A 25,707-nucleotide genomic window follows, 5' to 3' on the forward strand; every position below is an offset into this window, starting at 1 on the left:
ACTTTTTTTCAGATGAAGTAACTGAGGGTGAGCACTTGCAGGATATTTTCTGAGTCACACTCACCAACTTTTATATTATAAGAATGAGTTTGATTTAAATCTTGCCGTACCTAAGCCCCGCCCTCGTATTCCATTCCAGTCGGAAATACGTCACGGTGCTGAAGCTAAAGATGCTCCAACTCCGTTTACAGAGTGACTTTAACATTAAGTTGTACTCTGTGGCAAACTTTGGCCACACCTAGATCCTGTCCCGTTTCCACACAAAAAAAAAAACAGGCGTTTTTTTTCTGCTCCGGGTGCGTTTGTTTGTGTGTCGGCGAGTCCCGGCGGTGTAACCGGAGAGGGGCCTCACACAGAGGGAATGCAGGACTGCAATGGAGCACAATGCAATACAGGTAAAGCCAATATAGTTTCCACATAAATGCCGAATCGTGTCGCTTGTAGCCGCTGAATTTGTGACCTGTTGACGGGGAATATTTCCACCGTGTGTCGCGGTGACCGGAAGCCGAATGCGGAGTTGAATTAGATGAGTTTGGACATGTCGTATTGATCGTTTATCAACCAGCAGCGAGAGTTGCTCTGACTGCAATTACAACTTTATTCAACCAGCCTCAACTTTTTTCCTCCGCAGGCGGAAAATAATCTGCCGATATTGTTGTTTTTCTGGGTCCGTGACACCGAACCGGGGCCTCGGTTCGTCCCGGAGACTCTGCCGGGAAATTCTGCTTTAATATTTCTGATATTTTGTTGGTGTTAATGATTAATTTCTTTGTGTGTCGTGTCGACAGTCTCCTCCGGCTACCAACCCCCACCCCCAGCAACACACATTACACATTTAATTTCTCTTTCCGCCTGAAAAATATCTCAAAGTTTGAAGCTCGTCTCTTTTCAACAAAAAGCGGCGACAAGAATCGATGTTTTTATTAAAAAAAATTTTAAAAAAAAATGAAATAAAATAAAAATAGCCTCCGTGATATTCCAGAATGAAATATTTGTCGACGAGGTGGAGCAGCAGGCTGTTTAATAGGAAGCATATTGATAAATGATCGAATCCCCGACATTTTGTCTGCGCTGTTTCAGGAGGAATGTTAATATTGTGTGAAGGAAATGTTGAAATGAGGAAGATTAAATCCAGGAAACATTCAGAGGACACAGCTGAGGACTGCACTCCGAAAAAAAACTCATTTATTTGGCCACAAATCCTCCGAGTGTGTCGGAACATTTCATTATTGTTTTTATAATGTCTGTCTAAATATTCATTTATGGTTGAACAGAAGCTTTTATTTTCCACTGGTGAACTTGTGAGCTTTTTGAATAACAGGATATAGTCAAGGTCAATATTGTAGCTGTGTGTCTGCATTTATTTATCCTGGAGACATTTTATTATTCATATTTTTTTCTTCCTCTTCCTGAAAACTGTAAAAAAAAAAAAAAAAAAAAAAAAAAAAATCTCGTTGCATTATTGTCAGAAAATATCACGAGAAGTGACGCAGGCATGGTGCAGATTAAGGGTTTCCATCTTAAATTCTTGTGTGTGTGTGTGTGTGTGTGTGTGTGTGTGTGTGCGCGCGCGCGCGTGCGCGCCTCTCACTGCTCACATTATATTATGTGGCTTTTATTTTCCTGCCGCCAGGCTGCAGAGCTTCATCTGGACCCTTCCCCCTCTAAAAAAAACCCCAAACAGACTGGACTTCTGTTGGCTGGATCAGATTTATCATTTATTCTCTCTAATTAAATTAAATATTTCTACACAGCTCAAACTTCTGCACAACTCCATAGAAAATAAAAGCACTTTGTTTTTAGTCCTTTTTCCTGCTCAGAATCAGATCAACTTATTGATCAGCTGATCATCAGAAATAGTTTCCTTCAGTAAAAGTATCACTACAGCAAAAAACAATGTTTAATGACAAAGTAAAAGTCCTGCATTCATAATTTATCCAAAATCCAAAAACATGCACCTCAGGTCAGGTTACCTGGCTCCGCGCTAGTGGCAGCCTGCTGCAGCAGCTCCCCCCCTGAGAGCCCCCCCTGCTGTAGCGAAGAAATTTCCCCTCGGGGATTAATAGAGTACTATATAAAAAAAAAATAATAATAATTAACTTCAGTAAAAATACAGATTTCCCCAAACGGCCCAGTTTACAGGGTTGTTTGTTTGATTATTGGAATAATGTTCCATTGACGTGAACATGAGCCGCTTGTTGTTGTCATGACGATGATGTGGACACATGATGACAAAGAATCAATGAGGACCTGATCCTGTGTTTAAATCAGTTTCAGAGGTTGAGCGTTTCACGGCACACGCGTGTCACACGCGTCAGACGTGTTGTTACTCGTCGTTCACACTCCACTCAGACGTGATGATGTCACTGCGGGAACATGGCGTCGACTCATAATGAATACAACATTTTATTGGCCAGCAGTCACTTTCGCTTCAGTCTGATATTTGATTTCAGGCCTTTAGTGGTCGACTCGGACCGACCAGAACCGTGTTATGGATGGAACAGTGAAACGTGGACGGATCAGAGCCGCTGTGATCCACTCAACACATGAAGTCATCTTCATTTTTTGTGTTCTCGTACGTTTATAAAAATCCACAGATTCATTGATTATTTGGAATCTGAATCTAAATACCAGCAATTGATTTTGATGATTGATTTAAAGATGAACAGAGAATTTATACAACTTTGTTTTATTTCCTGCTTGTGTACCAATCAATAACTGGAGCTCACAGGATTAATGGTGCATTCATGGGCATCTGGAAGTGGGAAAGTTGGGACGTCAGAGTGGGAAAAATCTCCTGAACGCCAAATGATAACAGAGACGCAGAGCGTTTGGTGGACGTGTTAGTCTGGCTGCATGAAAATGTGTAAAGTTGTTGTTAAAATGCATTTAATGAAATTGGTATAGAAAAAAGTACCGATGTCAAAGTATCGGCACCGAAAAAACAAAACCGGTCTGCAGCAAATTTAAAATGTGGACGAGGCTTCAGGAAGTTTGTGATTAATCACATGATCAGTTCTCAGAGGCTGGATGTGATTTATTGGTTTTCTTTTGACTGTTTATTCCCTGAATATATTTATAGTAAAGCTCTTATATTGATTATCTTGTTTAGTTCCATCTCAAGCTTCTCTCATTACTTTATTGGTCTCATGTTTTATTTGGTATAATGAACTTAAACTTAAATATTAAACATATTAAATACATCAATAGGACTCCTGTCTGTATATTTAATAATTCATTAATGCTCCTGTAGGGTTTCATCATAAATAAAACTTGATGTGACTTTATTTCTTAAACCAAAATATCACTCCGGTATTCTTCAAAATAATAATAATGATAATAGAACTCAGTTTCCAAAATAGTTGGGACGCTGTGTAGAATGTAAATAAAAACAGAATGAGATGATTTGTAAATCATATAAACTCATATTTAATTAAAAAGAGTTCAAAGACAACATATGTTGAAACTGAAACATTTTATATCTGCTCATTTTTAATTTGATGTCAGCAACACGTCTCTGTAAAGTTGTGACAGGTTCATGTTCACCGCTGAGCTGCATCGACTGCAGCAGGTTCAACACATCCACATGAGCATATTTCATTGAATTAATGGATTATTAGATGTATTCTCATGATGTGTATGAACGTTTTGGTCTCATCATTTCAGCTGCAAATAATACAAAAATATAAAATCATAATTCAAAGCAGCAGGAAGGTTGACTGTCACATCTTATTAATATGAAATCATAATTCAAAGCAGTAGAAGAATTACTGTCACATGTTATTGATATAAGTGCAGTGATTTAGTTCATCAGTCTGTTGTTGGATGATATCAGTAAAAAACATAGTGAAATTAATATATAACTCGTAAAAATCACCAGGGAAAGACAGCCGTTTGTCGGTCTCTGAACTGCTGAAGTGGGTTAGGGTTAATGGGGGGGGGAGATGATCCACATAGGAGTGAGTGATTAGAGAATAATGCCCATTCAGGCGGGAGGTGCAGGGCAGCAGGCTGCGTTCAGGCGTCACAGCAGGATGGACAGGAAGGACCGGTTGTTGATGCAGTTTAAGATTCTGATTCAGAATCAGTTTAAAATTAAGATTCAGATTGGACTCGCTGCAACGCTTTCTGCTGCAGAAAATGAAGATTTAATTTAGTGAATCTTCTGTCAGCAATAAATGAAGAGCAGCTGCTCACCGACCCTGACATTTAATTTACATAAAGAGCTGTTTGATTGTGACCTCTTCACTCTGAACATCAGGTCCTTCAGTCCATTAAAACTTTATTTAAACATCAGCGCTGCAACATTCAGTCCATCAATACTTTATTGTAAAGTGTTTGTTTGGAAGTCATTCTCACTATTTTTTTTTTTTTTTTTTTTTTTTAACTTTCAAGATTTTTAAAAGACATAGACAAAATTAAAGAAAAATCAAACAAGTATTGTGCAGATTAACAAACAACAGTTGAAGTCCTGGCAAACATTATTAGATGTGAAACAGTTGATTGATTGATCAATCTAAACAAACATTTTCTGTTTTTTTTCTCTTTAATATCGCCGTGAATTGAATTTCTATTAGTTTTGAATAATTTTTTTGTGGGTCTCACATTTTACAGTTAGAAGATGAATTAGCAGATTAAAAAGAGTGAGAGAGAGCGAGAGAGTGAGAGAGTAAGTGGGAGAGAGAGTGTGGAGAGAGAAAGAGTGTGAGAGAGAGAGTGAGTGAGTGAGAAAGAGTGTGAGAGAGAGAGCGAGAGTGTGAGAGAGAGAGAGTGAGAGAGTGTGTGAGAGAGAAAGAGTGTGAGCGAGAGAGAAAGAGTGAGTGAGAGTGAGAGAGAGAGAGAGAGAGAGAGTGAGAAAGAGTGATCTTGTCTGAAGGTGACACTGCTGCTCCAGAAAGTGTTCCAGTTATCAATGAAGCCACATGTTTAGCGGAACACCAGCTGGAGAACCAGCGGAGTGATGACATGCAGCTCAACATGACATCACTGGTCTGAATAGGAAGGAAGCGGTCCGGAGAAAACTAGAGTCCCACATTGTTTTTGCAAAGTTTCCAGAGTTAACAGCTAATGCTATCTGAACCAGCAGGGGGCAGACTGGAGGCCTGGCAGGTGTCAACTATTCAGGCTGAACCGGGCTGAACCGGGCTGAACCAGGCTGTTTAGACCGAACCAAAACACTTTCATTTGGATTAACTCGTTTTCTGCTGTTGCTACTAACTTCTGCTCCATTAATACACATGCAAACACACACACACACACACACACACACACACACACACACACACACACACACACACACACACACACACACACACACACACACACACACACACACACACACACGCACAGAGACGCACGCACAACAAACTGTTTCTGAGCAGGTCTGCTGTTATAATTGTTACATGAACTGTTTATTAACTGTTTATACAGAAGGGTTCCTGTAGGGACTCAAAGTTAATTTATTAACTGTAGCTGTATTTTATTAAGCTGCTCATGCCATTTTAAAAGACTTTAATGTCAACTTCTGATTTCATCTAAAGTTGAATTTACTTCTTTCCATTCGCTGCTGATAATTTCAATTCAATTTTATTTATATAGTGCCAAATCACAACACAGATTATTTCATGGTGCATAACACATTAAAGTCTTTACAGCAGAACTTTACAACATTTTATAGAGAAACCAACAATTTCCTCTTTAGATTCTTTGAACATGTGAGATCAAACAAAGTGAAGGTGATGAGATGTCAGAGGTTCTGATTCAGCATATGTTGGTTTACCTGTAGTTTAATTTGAGTCATCAAAACAATGAGACCTGCAACACTGAAACTATTGATTATAAATCAGTACAGTGTTAAATATAACAGTCAATATTCCGTGTGTTGATATCTTCCTCCAGCCTGTACAGATCAATATTATATAGAGCAATATTATATAGAGCAATATTATACAGAGCAATATTATACCGAGCAATATTATACAGAGCAATATTATACCGAGCAATATTATACAGAGCAATATTATACCGAGCAATATTATACAGAGCAATATTATACAGAGCAATATTATACAGAGCAATATTATATAGAGCAATATTATACCGAGCAATATTATACAGATCAATATTATACAGATCAATATTATACAGAGCAATATTATACAGAGCAATATTATATAGAGCAATATTATACAGAGCAATATTATACAGAGCAATATTATATAGAGCAATATTATACCGAGCAATATTATACAGATCAATATTATACAGAGCAATATTATTCCGAGCAATATTATACAGATCAATATTATACAGATCAATATTATACAGAGCAATATTATACAGAGCAATATTATACAGAGCAATATTATTCCGAGCAATATTATACCGAGCAATATTATATATAGCAATATTATACCGAGCAATATTATACAGATCAATATTATACCGAGCAATATTATACAGAGCAATATTATACAGAGCAATATTATACAGATCAATATTATACAGAGCAATATTATACAGAGCAATATTATACCGAGCAATATTATATATAGCAATATTATACCGAGCAATATTATACAGATCAATATTATACAGAGCAATATTATACAGAGCAATATTATATATAGCAATATTATATATAGCAATATTATACAGATCAATATTATACAGAGCAACATTATATATAGCAATATTATACCGAGCAATATTATACAGATCAATATTATACAGAGCAATATTATACAGAGCAATATTATACAGAGCAATATTATACCGAGCAATATTACACAGAGCAATATTATACCGAGCAATATTATACCGAGCAATATTATACCGAGCAATATTATATATAGCAATATTATATAGATCAATATTATACCGAGCAATATTATATAGATCAATATTATACCGAGCAATATTATATAGAGCAATATTATACCGAGCAATATTATACAGATCAATATTATACCGAGCAATATTATACAGAGCAATATTATACAGATCAATATTATACCGAGCAATATTATACAGAGCAATATTATACAGAGCAATATTATATAGAGCAATATTATACCGAGCAATATTATACAGATCAATATTATACAGAGCAATATTATACCGAGCAATATTATACAGAGCAATATTATTCCGAGCAATATTATACCGAGCAATATTATACAGAGCAATATTACACAGAGCAATATTATACCGAGCAATATTATACCGAGCAATATTATATATAGCAATATTATATAGATCAATATTATACCGAGCATTATTATATAGAGCAATATTCTTTAAGTGGATCTCCGTCAGTAAAACGTCTCTTCTCTGTTTCCTGAAACTTTAAACTGCTTTTTGTTCGAGTCAGTTTGTTGTGAAGCTGCAGAACCGAGCTTTCTGACCTGGTTCGTCAAAGATTGTGTTGCTCCAGAAGAAAGTTCTGAAAGTGTACAGGTGTGTTTTAGAAACAGGTGAGGGGGCGTGTCCTAACTTCAGCCTGCTCTTCCTCTCAGTGGTCGGGTGCTCCCTGCTGCCAGCGAGGCAGCTATGCCTTCTACAAGTCGGTGAGCAGCAGAACTCGACCCGACGGACCCGTCCAGGTGTGGAAGCTGGGAGAGTTCTACCTGGTCCGCTGTGGACCGCAGGATCCAGTTTGCATCGCTGAGGTGAGATACCCGCTGACAGAACCAACACAGAACCTCCACAGAACCACCACCTTATAGAACCTCCACAGAACCACCTAACAGAACCAACACAGAACCTCCACAGAACCGCCACAGAACCCAGACAGAACTACCAGACAGAACCTCTACAGAACCACCACCTGACAGAACCACCACAGAACCTCTACAGAACCACCACCTGACAACATTGATTGGTTGATTAAAGGATGGTAGTGATTGATTAAAGGATGCTATTCATTTATTGGTTGATTGATTGATTGGTTGAAGGATGGTATTGATTGGTTGATTGATTGATCTATCTTTGTGTGCAGGTGACCTTACTATGGGAGGACCAGACCCGGCGCCACCTGCTTGCCAGCACCAGACTCTATTTCCTGCCTGAGGACACACCGAAGGGCCGGACCCGGGAACACGGAGAGGTGGGTCAAAGGTCACGAGGTCATATAAATGTGCTGGTAGTTCAGAGAAAACCAAAGTGTTGTGTTTCTATTTCTGAATATTTTCTTGATTTGTTCCAAGTGGTTTTTAATGAATAATCTACTGCTGAATTCATTCCTTTTAAATTCCTCTATATAATTACAGAAGAACCTCCTGACAGGAGGTTTCACACTCGGATAACAGAGGAGAGATATGCTCCTGTAGATCTTGTGAATCTAATCTGGGAATGCTTTAAGAACATCTATTAATATCCGGCTCCTTTTTTAACTTGAGCCATCAGAACAGCTTTAACCTTCAGACCAGCAGCAGAATGAGCAGCAGACATGTGTGATATCACATATTATAATCCTGTCATATCTCATGTTATCATCCTGATATATTTGTGATATCTCATTATCATCCTGTTATATCTCATATTATAATCCTGTTATATCTCTGATATCTCATATTATCATCCTGTCATATCTGATATTATCATCCTGTTATAGCTCATATTATCATCCTGTTATAGCTCATATTATCATCCTGTTATACTGTATCTCATATTATCATCCTGTTATATCTCATATTATCATCCTGTTATATCTCGTTATCATTCTGTCATGTCTCTGATATCATCTGAGAGTCAGAGACGGTCTGATATGAAATAAGAACTGATTTCAGATCATCCTCAGTGTTTCTGATGAGATTAATGAGTTGGAGTAAAATCATGTAACTGTCTGTTTAAATTCTTCTTTTTAAAAGATTTACTTTTGTTTTGAAGAGTTTATTTTCAAATATATGAATATATCTTTAAACATGTGAAGAGCTTGTGATGATAACATCAAACAGGAAGTGTATGATCAGGTTTTATTCCTGCAGGTGTTTTTTATCCAGACTGTAGTTCATGCTCGTCATTTATCAGGAATAATTGTTTAATAATTATGACCTGCTGTGGCCGCTGTTTGTTGTTTAAAGCCATGTCCAGTATTTTAAAGTGGACCACATTTATCAGCTCAGTGTTAAAAGTAGAATATGTGATGATTGAGGCTCTTTTGTCTGATTTGTAAAAGATTTATAAACTGTAACATTTGTTTTTCAGTCAGGACGAACCATTAAAATAAAATCGTGATAAAAAGCTGCTGAAGCTTTCACACTCCTGCAGCTGCAGTCCAGGAACCATGAACCTGTCTGTGTGTGCAGGATGAGGTTCTGGCCGTGTCCAGGAAGATGGTGGTGCGGGTGGAGGACCTGGCGCGGTGGTGGTGTGCTGAGCCGGCAGGTTGGAGCAGCTGGAGCCCGAATCCTCCACTGGGTGGCACCAACGGGCTGCACAAACCTCCACAGAGCAGCGATGCAGCGGAGAGGGGAGGAGACACAGCGGGGAGGGGCGGAGACACGGTGGGGAGGGGCGGAGACACAGCGGAGAGGGGCGGAGACACAGCGGAGAGAAGTGATGAGCCGGTCCGAGACAAAAGTGAGAGCAAAAACACAAATAATCAATCAGGCTGATCAGAAACAGTATTTTAATATTTACAATACGAAAAAAAATTGCAACTCATGAACAGTTTCTCCTTTTCTGTCCTTGTTTTGTAAACAGTCACACTTCCTGTATATCTTTCAGAATGAAAGCCTGCCCATTTGAGCTGCTTTTAATGTGAAGCATCTGTGCAGGAATTGTTTGATTGACAGCAGCTTAACAGCCAATAAAAGATCAGAAACATGAGTGAATGAAGTGTACTGATGGAACTGCACACATAAAGCTTTTGCATGAATTAAAACAAGTCCATGCCGCCTGTCTCGTGTCCGTCCTCTCAGACGATCTGCTGCAGTGTCCGGCCGTCAGAGTGCTCAGCTACCCGCAGTACTGCCGCTTCCGCTCCCTGCAGAGACGCATCCAGGACGGAGCGCAGGGCCCGGTGCTGCAGGACCCCCACCTGCTGGCGCTGGGCGGAGTCAAGTTGCTGCCCACCACCCGGGTCATGTACTGCAGGGACACCTTCAACCACCCGACACTGGAGAGCAGCACCAGCTTCTCCTGGCAGTTCAGTGAGTGTCTGAGGGAAATTAAGCTTTCTAACACTTATCTGTTCCTCTCTTTGCTCTCTGAAGGGGTTCAGTAGTTGGACAGACGGTGTCATGGAACAGCTGCTTCATTCTTAAGACCCTGAACACAAAGGCAATGTATTTATGTTGCAGCATAGCAGACACTATTTCATTATTACAGCCACAATGCCACAAAACGTTACTCTCCAGACCATGTGTAGATGGTAAGAGAAAGTAAGCCACTTAATTCTGAAACTGCGACCTTTGACCTCTCACCCAATGGCATGCCTGAAATCATGCTACCTAAATTGCATCGATGGCACCATCGTTGTGTGAATGTATTCCTGATGGCAGCTCAGTCTCATTAGCATGTGAATGGAAAACCGTGTAAAAGCGCTTTGAGACTGTAAGGTGATAAAACTCTATACAATTCACACCACTTACCATTTACTTCCTGTTAATCTGCTCCATTCAGGAAGAATTCACATTTAATTTGGTAATTAGCAGATACAAACATGAAATTAAAGTTTCAAACTTTACAAATTTATTTCAGTCTGTATTCAGGATCGATAATCTGATAATGTCATACATAATCTATCAATCATCTAATGATGTCATATATAATCTGATGTCATATAATCTGTCAACCATGTGATGTCATATATAATCTGTCAATCATGTGATGTCATATATAATATGATGTCATATATAGTCTGTCAATCATGTGATGTCATATATAATCTGATGTCATATATAATCTGTCAATCATGTGATGTCATATATAATCTGATGATATCATTTATAATTTGTCAGTCATCTGATGATGTAATTTATAATCTATGAATCATCTGATGTTTTATATAATCGGATATCAGAGGGACCAAACAGAACTTTTACTTTAATAAAACTACATTGCTGCTGAGACTGCAGTAATTTTACTTCAGTAGAATTTTAACGCAGTGCTTTTACTTCAGTATTATTTTAATGCAGTAGTTTTGCTTCATAATCATTTTAATGCAGTACTGTTACTTCCGTAGGATTTGATTGCAGTACTTTATTTGTATTGAAGTATTTTTACTTTGCAGTATATATATTTTAAATTCAGTCCAGGATCTAAATACTTCTTCCACAATTTATTAAAAGACCTACTTTTAACCATGGAAATATCCCCTCCATCTTGTTTCCCTGTGAAACACTGCCCCCTGCTGGACAGTCCGTAGACTTTCTTTAAATTGTTTCAGAAATGTCTGCAGACCGAACAGCTGAGACCTTCAGTTTGTTGTGAAATGTTTCTTCAATTTACTGATGTGCTTGTTTCTGGTCCTCCTGTCTCTGCAGGATGTCCGTCTCTCAGTCTTCGAGGACGACCTCGCAAGAGGAGAGGCCGCGACGGCAAAGACTCCCTGAATTCCAGCCAATCGGAGTCCTGGATCGAGAGGATGAAGGTCTGTTGTCATCATAGAAAGAGACGTGTAGAAAACATGTAGAAAATAAATGTGCTAAACATGACAACTTCCATCATACGTGTCATGTTCCTGTGATGCCCCGCCCCCTTCAGGAGAACGTGATGGGCAGCGTGGAGGTGGGCTGTGAGGGCAGCTGGCTCCCCCATCCTGAAGAACAGCTGTTCCTGGATCAGCTCTACGCCTTCATGGAGCGTCACGGCTCACCCATCCACAAAGTGCCCAACCTGGGCTTCAAGAAGAGTGAGTCCTCTCCTGGTTCTCTGTCCTCTTTGTCTCCAATCGAACATCCCCAGTTCTTCACAAGGTCGCCGGTTCGAGTCCTCTCGTCCCTCCAGAGTTTATTTGTTGTTTAAAAGAGAATGAAATAACAAGTCTGGTTTGATTTTGGATGTTCGTTGTCTCTGTTCTGTTTTACATCTGAACACGTCTCAGTCGACCTCTTCCTCATGTACTCGATGGTCAAACGACTCGGCGGCTACAAGAAGGTGAGTGTAACACAGCTCGTTGTGTGTGGCTAAGCTAACGTTAGCCTGTCTGTATGTTGTGTGCGGGTGAATGGGTGAATGGAAAACCGTGTAAAAGCACTTTCAGACCGTAAAGGTGATATACAAGTGCAGACCATTTAAGCTAATGTGTGTATGTTGTGTGAAATACATCCTTAGCAGAGGAAACAGGACAACAATGTAAAGATAATAAAATATAATGTAATAAATAAAAGATTGTCAAATATAATTAAAACAGATAAAATGGTTTATTAGACAATTTCATAATGTTCATAATGAAGTGAAATGCATCATCATTAAAGCCAGCAGAGCAGTTTAAGCTTCAGAGCGTCCTCTCACCCTGAGGACAACGTCATCTACTTTGAATAATCTTTATTCAACTGGACCAAAACAGAAACACTAAATAACAATTTAAAATGAAAGACAAACCATAAAACAAACCAGTGAAGGTTAGAAAATAACCAAAGTTGAAAAGATATTATAAACAACATATTCTAAGTGACTCAAAAATAAAACGTGCTGTTTTATTCCAAACGACTTGAGTGAATAACTGAAGACTTTTGATTTGAATTTAACCTTTGCCGTTGAAGTTAAGACATTCGTTTGGATTTCAGGAGTTAAAAGTTGATCAATCTGCATGTTTGTGTGTCACAGGTCACGACGGACCGCCTCTGGAAAGTGGTTTATAACGAGCTGGGAGGATGCCCCGGCAGCACCAGCGCGGCTACCTGCACCAGGAGACACTACGAAAGGTCAGAAACACGAAACTCCAGAGAATCCTGAATATAAAGGATTTATTTAGCCTAAAGAAAAGGTGAACTAAACCTCCTGTAACTGAGTGTTTGTATCTCAGGCTGATGCTTCCTTACGAAGAGCACTTGAGAGCAGGAGGGGCAGAATTCAAAATACCAGAAACCCCCATTCCTCCGAAACCCAGAGGGATCAGAGGAAGGAAACCTCTTCAGAAAGGCAGGAAACCAGGACCCAAAACCAAAGAGAAGAAGGTGGCCGCACCCATTCTTCCTGCTTCGCCTGTGAGTGGCATCTACCTGGGAGGGTCTGAATCTACCTGGGAGGGTCTGAATCTACCTGGGAGGGTCTGAATCTACCTGGTTGGGTTTGAATCTACCTGAATGGGTTTTAATCTGAACTTCAATTTGCTCTTCCTGTGTCTGAGCAGATGGTGAACCCAAATGGCGCTGTGGTGGCAAAGCGGGGTCGAGGACGGCCGCCGGGAACACGAAACAAGGCCACGCTGATCGCTCAGGCCAAACTGCTCTCTCAGCAGCAGGCTAAAGCCAAAGCAGCAGCTGAGTGTACGCAGAGTCCTCTGCTGCCAGCCAAAGGCAGAGGAGGCCCGACCCCCAGCAGCACTCACAGGGTAACACCTGCAGCAACACCTGCAGCAACACCTGTAGCAACACCCGCAGCAACACCCGCAGCAACACCCGTAGCAACACCCGTAGCAACACCCGCAGCAACACCTGTAGCAACACCCGCAGCAACACCCGCAGCAACACCCGCAGCAACACCCGCAGCAACACCCGCAGCAACACCCGTAGCAACACCTGTAGCAACACCTGCAGCAACACCTGTAGCAACACCTGCAGCAACACCTGCAGCAACAACTGCAGCTATAAGAAGTCTAACAAATAGTTTCAGTATCAAATATTCACCACCTGCAGGTTTAAAATATGACCTCAGAACACAATATAATTATTAAACCTTCCAAACTCCAAAATAGAGTAAATTGATTTATTTATTTAAAGCAACATAAATGTTCAAATAAATTGGAACGAGTTTGACCAGATGTAATTTCACTTCACTGTCACCCCCCCACCCCTTCTGCAGCCCATCCAGCCCGCCATCCTCCCTGTCAACATGCCTCTCACCCCCGACCTGTCCCCCATGTCCCCCCCCTTCCTGTCCTTCCAGCCCAAACCAAAGGAGCTGAAGTCGGACCGGGTTGAGTTGGCGCCTCCTGGTCCCGGTATGCTCCTCTCCAATCTGCCTCGTCACTTCATCGGAGGCTCTCTGGGCGGCTTCAGCCCCATCAAAGGGGTATGTCCTCTGGACGTCTTCAGGAACCGCATGAGCCTCCAGAGAGGCCTGGAGAGCCCGGGCCTGACGCCTCTGGACTCGACCCAGCATCCCACCATCTACACCCTGCACCCCAAAAGCGGAAGTCTTGACACCCCTCGTCCGAACGGAGACCAGCTGCAGCCTCTGCTCCACCCGCACCACAACCGATGCTCGGGGTGTAACATGGACGAGGGAGTCCAGAGAGGGGGCAGTCGGGACGCAAGGACCCGGCCCGCGCTGCCTCCTCTCCGGGTCCTTCCTCTGAACCTGGACTGTAGCGTTCAGGTGTGTCAGCTGATGAGGACTCGTCGTTTGGACTCTTCTCAGCTGCAGACCTTCACCCGCCGCCTGTCCGAGGCCCTTTCTCAGGACCTGAGCTCCAAGCCCCCCTGCTCCCCCATCACCCCCCCGCCCGAGCAGGCGCTGCCCCTCAACCTCAGCAAACGCTTCCCGGCTAAGAGACCCGGTGCAGACGGGCCGGAGCTGAGCCGGGGAACGATCAACGGAACCACGGATCAACCGTCGTCCAAGAAGTCCAGAACCGGCTTTCCGGAGCAGACCGAGGGGGGCCGGTCCAGTTCTGGAGGAGGTGCAGCAGGAGTACAGGACGTGGAGATGAAGAACCAGGAAGAACCAGCAGACCTGAGCTCCCCCAGCAGGATCAGGGCTTTCCTGCTCGGGCTGCCCCCCTTCCAGGTAAAGCTGGAGGAGGATCTGAACGGGATGAGGTTTGGGAAGTTCCTTCCCTCTGGATCTGAGACAGAAACTCAGCGGCCTGAGGCCGGCCGAGGAGACGGAGTAAAGAAGGAGGTAAAGGAGGAGGAAATGGGGAAACTTGAAACTGAGAGAGTTGGTAAACTGCAGGAGTCGCAGCAGGAGGAGAGAGATGCCCCCCTCTGCTCCGGGGCCCTCAAACACTGACACACACTGTTTTTAGCATGTTCATATTCACACGTGTGACCCGAAGAACGTCAGACAACTCGATCTTCCTCCTCTTCATCTCTGAGAACTCTTTTCTCCTGTTTCCTGTTGGATTTGGTCGTCGGTTGAACGACTTGCAGAGACTCATGACAATCACAGATCAGCTCCAACAAATACTGCCATAACCCTCCATAACACTATTAACTCCACTGTTCAATGGTCAAATATTGAATCAGATCACTTCCGATAGAAGTCAATATCCATTTATGGGCGATGCTATGCATCAAAATGTGCTGAATTAGTATCTAGCGAGAGCTGAAGTGGGTTAGTATCATTTATACATTGTACTCTACTTGTGTAGAGAGATAGTTATTTTCTCTGAGTGAGACCTCCTCCGTCTTCACGTTATAGCGTTAAAGTGAAGCCTTTCTATATCCTGCTCGTTAGATAAGATGATATAAACACATACGTGCCTTACAGGCGGCAACCTGCTCCGTCGCTGCCTTCTCAGATATTCAGTCAAAGAGAGACCTTCACGTCGGAGTGTTCGGGTTCCCTTCAAGTCTCCGTCGGGCTACTGACCATAAATAAAACCCGTTTTACTAAAGGTTTAAATCTCTGATCAGACACTCAGTGCTGGACTCATGTTTCCATCAGAACCAGAACGTTTAAACCTGACACCCGACCTCTTCCTCACATTAGTTTGTGTTGTAAAGACCAGAGCGGCCACACAGCGGCGCTGTCGTCCCGCCTTCGTCATCACCACGACAACATGTAGCCCCAACTTCCAGTCTACCTCAGGTTCTTTTTCAGTAAATCATTTTCTCACCTGCTTTATCTGCTTCAGGGGTGGGGGGGCTTTCCCAGCATGCACTTGGGTAGATAGATCTTTTTCTACCTGCTGGTGTGTGAGTCCAGGAAAGGAGCGTTACCTGTGGACGTATCTCAGCTGCAAATTCATCCACATTAGGTTGTCATGGAGATTATATAACACAACGAACTGCACTGTGTGTGTGTTCACATTGATGTTTGTTCGTTGATGACAACACCGGACCGTCGGACACATCCATTTTGGTCTTCTAGAAAACAGCAGAGTATCATCAGACTCCTCGGACCTGCAGCCTTCATCTGTGTACTGTATGTCATGTTTGCATGTGCTCTTGTTATTGTTATTGATTCTGAGCGGTTTGGAGCAGGAAGTGACCATATTTGGACGAGCTGGGGGAGGAGCCAGCGGTGGATCTGACCGATCTGATCGGAAACCTGACGATACTACGTCCCGCCCACCGATAGCTGTAACCTGACTGCACCACAGGCCTGTCAATCAAACAGACACGCCCCCAAAAACAGGTCTTCTTGAATCTTCTTTTCTAATGAATGAGGGATTATTTTCAGATGGACCTCCAGAAAACTAAGAAGAAGGAGTGACTTTAGCTAACAACACCGAGATAACTGATGGACACATTTTATTCACTTTGGATTTGATGAGAGAAGACCTGGAAGCTACAAACACTTTTATATCCACTCTGTGAAAAACACAAAGTTTAAATGGCAGGTGACGTTTTTAAAGGGTTACTTTGCCTGTTTGTTCCATTGTAAACCAGCAATTTTATAAAAAGTGATTCAGAGAGCTGTACAGCATTAGCTTCAGGCTGTGGCTCAGATTGTAGAGCCGGTCATCCACTAATCATAAGGTTCCCTGGTTCCTCCGGGCCACATGCCCAAATGTCTGTAGGCAAGAAGCTGATGGCAGCTCTGTCACCGTAAGTGGGTGAATGGTAGGAATGTTTCCAGTAATCGTACTAAGCTAATCTCCCAGCTAATTCTCCACCAGAAAGCAAATTCGTTTTTCAAACGGAGGTCTGCTTCTATCGGACTGTTGGGTGTCACCGTAAAATAATTCGCCGACCTGACCCACTTCTTCTGCTTCTCATGGAAAGTGCCAACACAAAGCAAAGACCCCATAAAACATGCAAATGTCAGTGTGTCCCTTTAAACCTCAGCTTGTTCATTGTTGTAGCTTCCGATTTGCACACCTACTGTACCCATCTCCTTTTCCATATCTAAGTGCCATGTTTATTCCCGTCTGCTAACATTTTCTTATTTTACCCATCTGGTGCTGTTAATTCATAGTTATGCTGTTGGATTCCATATTTTTGTTGTTCATTGATAAAGTCAGTAAATCTTAAAGAAGCAGCAGATGTATTTGTCCAGAGTTTTAAGAAAATCTTTTATAGAACAAAAAGAAATCAGAAAAAATATTTGCCATTTTTTTCTGATCTATTTGACCGTTGGCTTTATGTGAGGCAGAAGTGTCAGGAGAGATTTGTACCCTCGTAGGTGGGCAGATGCACCAAAGTACTGCAGAACTTGTGTCAGAAATCTGTTTTCACCTTCACATGAAGGGAAATGAGCAGATGGTAAAAGAAGCATGTGATGAATGTCTGTCTCTGCTTCTCAGTAAACTTATTTATTGTAGCTGAGATTTGAGCAGTGGAGACCTCGGTGTGCTTCAGATGGGCGACTTCAAGTAACTGCACGGACCTTCAGCCAGGGACACGTGTCTTTGCATGTCTTGTGTTGATGTAACTGAGGCAGACAAAGACACACTCAGATTTTTACTCAGAATTACACCAGAAAAGTCACAGAAGTATTTGTGTGATGCGTTCACAGACCAGCGAATGTTCGCCTGCACTCTTCATACAGTAGTTTCTACCAACAGGACTTGTTTTAAGAAAAGCAGAAAGAAATACGCAGAAGTGTTTTAATCCCTTTACAAACTTTCCTTTGTCTTTTAACAAGCAACAGTCTGAACTGCAACGATTCCTTCTGACCCGTGTGTGCACCCATTTTGAACAAAGATGTACAAAAGCTCATTTCAAGTCCACATGGTCCTCGATCCTCAAACTGTTTGCCTCCGAGGCAAGCAGGACCTGATCCTGGACTAGTTCTCTCCTTCATCTCCTGAACATTTATTGTCCCTGTATGTCTTGTATGTTTAATGCGAACACGCAGCTGACTGTCGTTGGAGGAGGGATGTTCTACTTTCGACTTGAGGAGCGTTCAAAAGTGTTCTTCTGTTTGGTTATTTAAGGGTAGTTTGTTAAGGTTTCTTTAGGTTTCATTTGTTTTGTGTTCCTTTGAAAAATTGTAATGTTTACATTTTGTTATGCATGTACCACAGATTTCTGACATCCCGTGTTTTGCACACTCCTCAGCATCAGTCTCCGGCACTGCTCATTTATGGAAAGTACTTAAAGTTAAGTGCCTGATTCTTAAAATTTGAGATGATGAAAGTGAAATTTGCTCATTAGCCTTCATGCTATTGCCTTGATCAATGCTCCTGTTTGATGTTTGGTTTGACCTTATAGCCTTTCAGACTGTCGGGTCACAAGAGGGGAGGTGTTTAATTTGTTCCGTCTGTCGGAGTAAACTGGACCTACACGACTCGGCAGTGGGGACCCGTCTGGGCCAGTTTGACATCCATGGAGATAAATGATCAAATTAAAGGTGCTACATTTTGACACCTTAGATTTCCCTGTTTCCTTTAAAAAAAAAAAAAAAAAAAAAAAAGTCCTGCAGCTTCTTTGCCGAATAATTTGTAGAAATCTGAATTGCTTTTTTGAACAAAAAGGATAATGCATTTAAATTCAGTATAAAACGTTATTTGTGATGTTGCCATGATTAATGAACCCACAGATCACTTTCTTGATCAATCATTTAGTCTGAAAGTTGTCACTATTGAGTGAAGCAGAAATCAAGCAGCTTCACTCACCACAGATCTTGTCACATTTATTGGGTTAAAAAGTGACTCCTGTAGCTGATTTACTTTTTTGTGGATTGATTATTGACCTCCACTCTAGAAACATGAAATATGTCGAGCCAACACAGTTGCAAACACCAACAGCACTGCAACTAATGATGTTCTTGGTTAAACAAAGAAAGTCAGTTTCTAAAATGTAAAAAAACCCCGTTAGAGGCAGTTCATCCTGTCTTCAAACAGGTAGATAGGAAGTCATCAACTCTACTCACCGGAGGCCAGGGATTTTAGTGTTAAAACGGGATTTAAACTTTCATTTATTGCTCAGATTAACTACGTGGAGATTAACTAATGGGTTGAGATGTTCCTGGTGTTTGTGACTGAGTTTACTATTCTCACACTCAATTAATCCTGAAAATGAACAATTATTTAGTCTACAAAATGTTTTAAAATGGTGAAAAATATCTTCAGCTTGTTTTTTGTAATCAGCAATATCAATATAATTACTTTAGCGTTTGGAAAAAGTAAGAAAAGAACCAGTGAATTTATTATCAGAGCAAACAGATCTTCAGTCTCAAGAATGCGTTTTTCTGTGGAAACACTTTTGTTTTCAGCTTTCAACACAGTTATGACCCTAACAGCAAACAAATCCAATGTCATTTTAGTTGTTTGCTTATTGTTTAGTTTTAACAAAGAACCTCTTTATAAAAAGTAAAAAATGAGTGAAACAGAATTCCAGATGTTATGAGTTCAGCACGAAGGCCAAAGACAAATTCAGATCATTTACACAACAGTAATTTCGATATTTGTGCGCAATGTAAATTATTGATTTTTTTCCCCTGCGGTTTGACTCTTGTTTTGCTCTCTGCATATGTGTGGAATAGTTTGAAGATGCCGTCTTCAAATGCCCAACTAACGGGACTTAAAACTAGAATTAGCACCTTACAGTAGTAACCCTACGTTAACCACTCAAGTTGCAGTTTACATGCAGTTCATGTTTGGCCACATTTGTAGAGATTTCTTCAAGGCGTTCCTGAGATTATCGTGTTGATAGTGGGAAGCAGGTATGAACTCGGTGAACTTTGACCACCAAAACCTTCAGTTCATCCTTCAGTTAAATTGAACATTTGTGACAAATTTGACAAAGTTCCCTCCAGATGTTCCTGTTCACGAGAATGGGACAATGTGATGGGACAATGACCACCAAATTTGATCCATTCATCACTGGTACCAAGTCAATGTCTTTGCCAAGTTTAAAGAAATTCCCTCAACGCAATTGTTGAGACATTGCATTTATGAGAGTTTGATCAGTGGGACATGAGGCCATGGTGACCTAGAACTTTGACTTTTGACCACCAAACTGTAATCAGTTCATCGTTGTTATCAGTTAATTGCTTTGCCAAGTTTTGAGAAATTCCCTCAAGGGATTCTTGAGATATTGTTTTCATAAAAACGGAACGAGCAGACAACCTGAAAACATGATGCCTCAGGCTGTCTTTGGGGCGGACGCATAAAAACAGTCAAAACTGTCAGTCAAGAACTCCGAAGAACTCAATGTTTCACCCATATTTCCTTTAAACTGGTCAGCCGAGATGGCAAGGAGGGGCAGTACAGGGACTCATGGGAAATGAAGTCTAAATTTAGAGAAACACCAGATGAATTAAACCCAAGTTTTCCATCATGTGATTGACTGGTGTTAAAAACAGTCCATGTGGCACTTTTAAAAACTCTTGGATGTTAGAAAATGATGAATGTCATTTTTAATGGATTGACGTGTTTCCTCTCATGTTTGTAATTTTTTGTGTTTCTTGAAAAAACAATCCCGGATGAACTTTAACGTGGCAGCGTCCTTGTTTTCATGTTCTTTTCTTTACAAACTGCTGAACTCTGGCCACCAGAGTTGGACCGAAGAGAACGGACATTTCCCAGAGGTGTTTGACGTGAGCAGCAATTTTTTTAATTCCCGTTTCTAGAGTTTTTTTGTTGGTGATTGTTCAATTTAACCAGTTGAGATCTGCAGCACTAAGTCCATTTGTGGTTTCTATAAATGGTAAATGGCTGGCAGTGTCAGGTACCATTCTATTTTAACACTATATTTATAATAAAAATAATCTGTTAATAATATCTCTGGTGTTTTTTTTTTTATGATGACTGTGGTGGCGGGGTGTGGTTAGCTCAGCTGCAGGGGGCAGAGAGTGGGAAGAGTGGTTCAGGGAACGGTGCCGGGCAGGTGTAATGAGCACAGCTGAGCTGGAGGTGAACTGATGAGCTCTCCCCTCTAAAGGGAGCAGGGAGAAGGAGGAAGAGGGAAGTGGCTGCATGAAGACATTGGTGTATGGGCAGGGCAAATAAAGGCATTTTACACCCGAACGTACGACTGAGCGTGTCATCTGTGTCCAGGAGAGACCCCGGTAGCACCAACCTTGCTACAATGATGAACAATTCTCTAATTGTGATGCAGTCTTTCTGTCTTAACGTCAGTCTTTCAGGGTTAGGTTTAAGATTAGAGGGTTATGGGTGATAACCATAAATAAAATCTCTGATCCTCAAGTAACTCCCAGAGGAAATGTGCTAGTGGTCTGAAAGTTGGTGTGTGATTGTCGGTAGAGCCTCATTATGCCTGTGAAATTTGGTGCCCCTGGCTGTTTGTTTTGATCTAGTTTTCTAGGGTTTAATTTTTTTTGTCGACTGAGGAGTGTTGGTGTGTTCCATTCGATCCTCTGCAGCAGAAGATGAAGAGTGGACTGAAGTATATCCTGAGATTTCTTTACATAGATGGAAGATGATTATAGACTGATTGATTATAGGTGAAGATGATCCAGTCTTTCTGATGGACTCTGATGATGTTTCATAGTTTCATTGACGTGTTTTTCCTTCCAGACATCTACCTGAACACTCTGAAAAACAGACTGAAGACTCAGAGGAGAATCAACAGGAGAGCTGTAAGACTTTATTTATTCAACAGTGATCCATCAACTTCATCACAGCTCCTAACCCTGGAAACATTCTATTTAAAGGATAAAGTTTCATGACTGCTGATCAAATTAGGGACGAGAAATATAAAGTGTAACGGAAATGAAACTTACATGTTGATGTGTTTTTAGCATGTTAATCTGAACATGGGCCGACTCTTCACATGATCCTGTTAATGATGCCACACGGGGTGGTGGTCTCTGATGAGGAGCTGAGGAGGACCTTTCTGCAGCCGGAGGAGGCGGGGAAACAGCAGCAGGGGGAGGAGCCTGTGGACGGGTTCAGACACGCCGACCTGCTGGGTACCAAAAATAATGAAATCACAGACGTACCTGATTAATTTAAACACCTGATGGTTGAGTTTGAGTCGCCACATGTGAAAAATGTAACTTTTTGTTACATCATGGGAACATCACCATGGTTACGGCTAGCTTCATCTTGTCAGCATTAGTGTTAGCATTAACAGCTGATTGAAAAGCCTAACAATAATTCGTTTTTGCTGTTTGTGGCTCATAAATGATGGTGATAAGCTGATTGTTGCTGTTTTTTTGTGAGTTTCAGAGTTAAAACACACGTTAAAATGAAATGTGTGAAAACTTGACACCACATTCAGCTGAGTCTTCAGACTTTAACTGTTTCAGTGTGGCAGTATCATGAAGCACCTTCAGCTCCAGCGTTGCACTTGTTCTGTTTATAACACAAATCTTTTAAAGGTGGAGACGACGACAACTCGGACAACGAACAGGAAGTGTTTCCTGATGATGTTCCTGCCGAGTTCAGAGGAGGAGACTTCATCTCACCTGGTACACACCTGCAGATGATCAATGAATACACAAACCTAGTGATGGTGAGATGAAGCCTCATGAGGCATCGAACCACTTCAGCCAATTGGTTCGAGAAAGGGTTCATTACTCGAAGCTTCATGTGCACACGAAACCACCTACTGGCCAAGTGTATAATGACAGGCAGCTGTATCTGAACCACATGTGATGCATTGAATGTTTGTGTCTGTTATGGCTGTTGGGAATGACTATGAATTACAAAAATGTATGACCAAATAATTTCTGTACATAAATTATCACATATGTGCATAATAAAATATCTTTTGAATGTATTCTGTGTGTGTACATTTTCCCAAAATGGTAGTATCATATGATATTGCAGGTTGTGTAATCATGTTTTTCTGTCACTTTAGGAACATGGCCTGGGCTTAAGCAGGCAGAGGACAGTGGAAGTGCTTGTGTAACTAGGAAGAGGGGACTGAATATGCTTGTGTAACTTGGACAATGATGTACAGGACAGGGGACATTTTATTCATTTTTATTCAGAAATAACAGTTTCTCAACAGTTTTTGGTTTTATGGATGTCCACATGTCCGAAGTAAGGCTAACAGCAGCCACCTTTTCCACTTTAGCCTTCTCCTTCTCCTTAGCTGACTCATACTTGGCCTCCACCATGGCCTTCAGAGCCTAAAGGAAAAAATATATAGTGCTGAACTGTGAGACACAATAAAGTACTCATTTGTTTCATGCATGCACCCATACATACCTGCCCTGTAGGGAGGACATAATTAGGATCCAGTTTGGACACAAATGCCCTGAATCCAACATCATCCACAATACTGAAGGGCTGTGTGTCCTTCACTATCATGGAGATGAGGGCTTCATCCAGCTCTGGTTTTCTGGTGGCTGGTTAAAAGAGAATAAATACAGTGTCTGTTACCTGTCTTTATTTGCACAATAAACAAAAGTGAACAGGGAAAAATTGTGATGGTGCATTTGTAATATTGTAATGACTTACCTTGGCTGGGTGAAGCTCCAGTTTCCTCCTTATTCTCATGCAAGGCACGGTAACGCCTCAGCATGGATGAGGTGTTGTTATTGTACCCCAACTCCTTGGAGCACAATAAACACCTCACCTTTGAATAAAATAAGAAACTGTGAAAAATACAGTTCTTGATAAGCAAACCTAATGTGTCTGAAATAGAGTTAGATATAGCTTACCTTATTAGGAGTTATCAAATCAAAGTGTTCCCACAGGGGAAATCCTCCTCTTCCCAGCTGGCTCCATCTTATCACCTCCTTCTCTCCTCACTCTCCTAAATCTCCAAATCTCTCTCTCTCTCTCTCTCTCTCTCTCTCTCTCTCTCTCTCTCTCTCTCTCTCTCTCTCTCTCTCTCTCTCTCTAAACTCTCCAAACTATCCAAACTCTCAACTGACCTCAACTCTCCACCAACAACCCACATTTTGAATGGAGCCTGAGGGGTTTATATTGCCGTCAAACCTCCCGGCAACACCTGAACCACTTCCCGAAGCAGTCACGTGGTACAGCCGGCAGCGAGGCTTCGGACGTCATCATTTTTGGCTCCTCCCCTAAATGAAGCAAGCTTCGACACACGCTTCGAGGAAACGCCCCCTCCATTACTCGACACACGCTTCGAAGCGTCGACACACCTCGTAACATCACTAAAACACCTGTTTACTAGTTCAGTATCAGTAAAAAGTAGAGAGTCCTGAGGACACCACAACAACCCAATCAGGAACATCCTGATCAATACGTCTGATCATGTAACCTCCTGTTGTAGAAATACTCACATCAGACCTCTAATGTGTGTGTGTGTGTGTGTGTGTGTGTGTGTGTGTGTGGGGGGGGGGGGCAGAAACTCACACAGGTGAACTGAGTTATGAAGATCTGGTGAAGCTGCGAGTGGTAAGTGATCAATAACGTTATCAATACATGTGATGTCATCCGTTGATCAGTGATGTTTCTTATATTAAACTATAAACATGATTCACTGATGACTGATCAATAATGACAGTTTGATTGACAGCTGATCAGACTGATAGATCCTTCTCTGTTGCGTTCATGAGCAGCTGGTGGTGAACAGTCAGGGCTACGTTCAGGAGACGGCTCTGTCCCGACGGGTCAAAGACTGGGAGGACATGATCCGACCGGAGCTGGTCCTGCAGGTACAACCTGATCAGACTGCTTCAGTTTGGACCTGACATCCGGGCCACTTCCTGTTTGTTTGTTTGTTTGTTTGTTTGTTTGTTTGTTTCAGGATGCTGCTCTGAGTTTAGACCTGATCTCTGTGTCACTTCCTGTTTTTTTTCCTTCTCTTCCAGGAGCAGCGCCCCCCGCTGGACATCCATGAGTTTGGCGATCGGATTGTGGTGGCGCTGGGCGCTGTTGGCGGTCGCAGGACGTTGTCGTCCATCGTTCACGGTTTGGACAACATGGAGGCCTGCAAGTTCCTGCTGGCTTCACTGCAGTTGGTAAACATGACTCTCTGCTGCTGATCAGCTGATCACTGCAGCTTATTGATTATTGACCACATCTGTTTGTTGTCAGGCCAACGACTACACGGTGGAGGTGGACAGTGCTGCAGGTCTGGAGGACAGTTTGGACACGATGGGTCTGACTCTACTGAGCACGGTCAGGGCGACGGACCGATTCAAAACCTCTGCGGTCTTTGACCTAAATACTGCTTGAGTCTCAGCGACCATCGATAAGCTGCTGCTCCTCACCGCTGCCCTTAGGAAACGAGCTGGAGCTCTCTGAACTGTCAATCAGGAAATGTTTCTGATAATGTCTCCAAGAAATCTGTCTTTAAAATAACAATATTTGTAATAAAGTAATCAACTTCAGTGCCTGCAGTTCATGTTTCTGTCTGTCTGCTCTACAACTGCTGATAGTAATTCACATTTAGTCTGTACTTTATACAAGTTTATAGGTTAGAGTTCATAACCAGAAATATAATGGCTCCATAACTCCTAGAGGAAAGGTGGTAGTGCTCTGTAATTTGGTGTGATTGTCAATAGGCCCCTCTTATGTCTTTAAGGTTTTGTCCC

The 25,707-nt window shown here is 41.7% G+C and overlaps 2 protein-coding genes and 1 long non-coding RNA gene across 5 annotated transcripts; all 3 read left to right on the top strand.

The window, feature by feature from the left end:
- Window positions 1–151: 151 nt before the first annotated feature.
- On the top strand, window positions 152–16,413 carry LOC138635531 (AT-rich interactive domain-containing protein 5B). Of its 3 annotated transcripts, none has more exons than XM_069723055.1 (12): window positions 152–395; window positions 7,518–7,670; window positions 8,000–8,107; window positions 9,309–9,582; window positions 9,924–10,154; window positions 11,490–11,596; window positions 11,710–11,857; window positions 12,050–12,102; window positions 12,775–12,872; window positions 12,974–13,124; window positions 13,301–13,501; window positions 13,972–16,413. In XM_069723055.1, the coding sequence occupies exons 1-12, from the start codon at window positions 375–377 to the stop codon at window positions 15,121–15,123; spliced, it is 2,697 nt and encodes an 898-aa protein (XP_069579156.1). In that variant the 5' UTR covers window positions 152–374; the 3' UTR covers window positions 15,124–16,413. The 3 variants fall into 3 exon arrangements, with proteins under 3 accessions (XP_069579156.1, XP_069579155.1, XP_069579157.1); XM_069723054.1 differs by having other exon boundaries at window positions 12,974–13,154; window positions 13,972–16,412; XM_069723056.1 differs by having other exon boundaries at window positions 12,974–13,154; window positions 14,056–16,412.
- A 5,636-nt stretch (window positions 16,414–22,049) lies between these two features.
- LOC138635540 (uncharacterized) lies at window positions 22,050–24,566 on the top strand. The gene is made up of 3 exons (XR_011312149.1): window positions 22,050–22,158; window positions 22,570–22,659; window positions 24,516–24,566. It is a non-coding gene; the product is annotated as an uncharacterized lncRNA (long non-coding RNA).
- A 12-nt stretch (window positions 24,567–24,578) lies between these two features.
- LOC138635539 (condensin-2 complex subunit H2-like) lies at window positions 24,579–25,497 on the top strand. The gene is made up of 3 exons (XM_069723071.1): window positions 24,579–24,825; window positions 24,982–25,131; window positions 25,208–25,497. Exons 1-3 carry the CDS (start codon window positions 24,799–24,801, stop codon window positions 25,346–25,348), a joined length of 318 nt encoding a protein of 105 aa, XP_069579172.1. The 5' UTR covers window positions 24,579–24,798; the 3' UTR covers window positions 25,349–25,497.
- The last annotated feature ends 210 nt before the right edge of the window (window positions 25,498–25,707 follow it).

This window comes from Brachyistius frenatus, unplaced genomic scaffold (genome assembly GCF_029030835.1).
Source record: "Brachyistius frenatus isolate BFR_SWC_R1_liver_20210118 unplaced genomic scaffold, ASM2903083v1 Contig_315, whole genome shotgun sequence".
Classification (NCBI taxonomy): domain Eukaryota; kingdom Metazoa; phylum Chordata; class Actinopteri; family Embiotocidae; genus Brachyistius; species Brachyistius frenatus.

What these genes read in the sequence shown, in the direction of transcription:
- LOC138635531 (XM_069723054.1), top strand. Translation starts at nt 375, where the DNA reads ATGGAGCACAATGCAATACAG. An exon ending in TGGAGCACAATGCAATACAG is followed by an intron (nt 396 to 7,517) that starts GTAAAGCCAATA and finishes TCTTCCTCTCAG; the next exon opens with TGGTCGGGTGCTCCCTGCTG. An exon ending in GACTCGGCGGCTACAAGAAG is followed by an intron (nt 12,103 to 12,774) that starts GTGAGTGTAACA and finishes TGTGTGTCACAG; the next exon opens with GTCACGACGGACCGCCTCTG.
- LOC138635539 (XM_069723071.1), top strand. Translation starts at nt 24,799, where the DNA reads ATGATCCGACCGGAGCTGGTCCTGCAG. An exon ending in GACCGGAGCTGGTCCTGCAG is followed by an intron (nt 24,826 to 24,981) that starts GTACAACCTGAT and finishes CTTCTCTTCCAG; the next exon opens with GAGCAGCGCCCCCCGCTGGA. An exon ending in TGCTGGCTTCACTGCAGTTG is followed by an intron (nt 25,132 to 25,207) that starts GTAAACATGACT and finishes GTTTGTTGTCAG; the next exon opens with GCCAACGACTACACGGTGGA.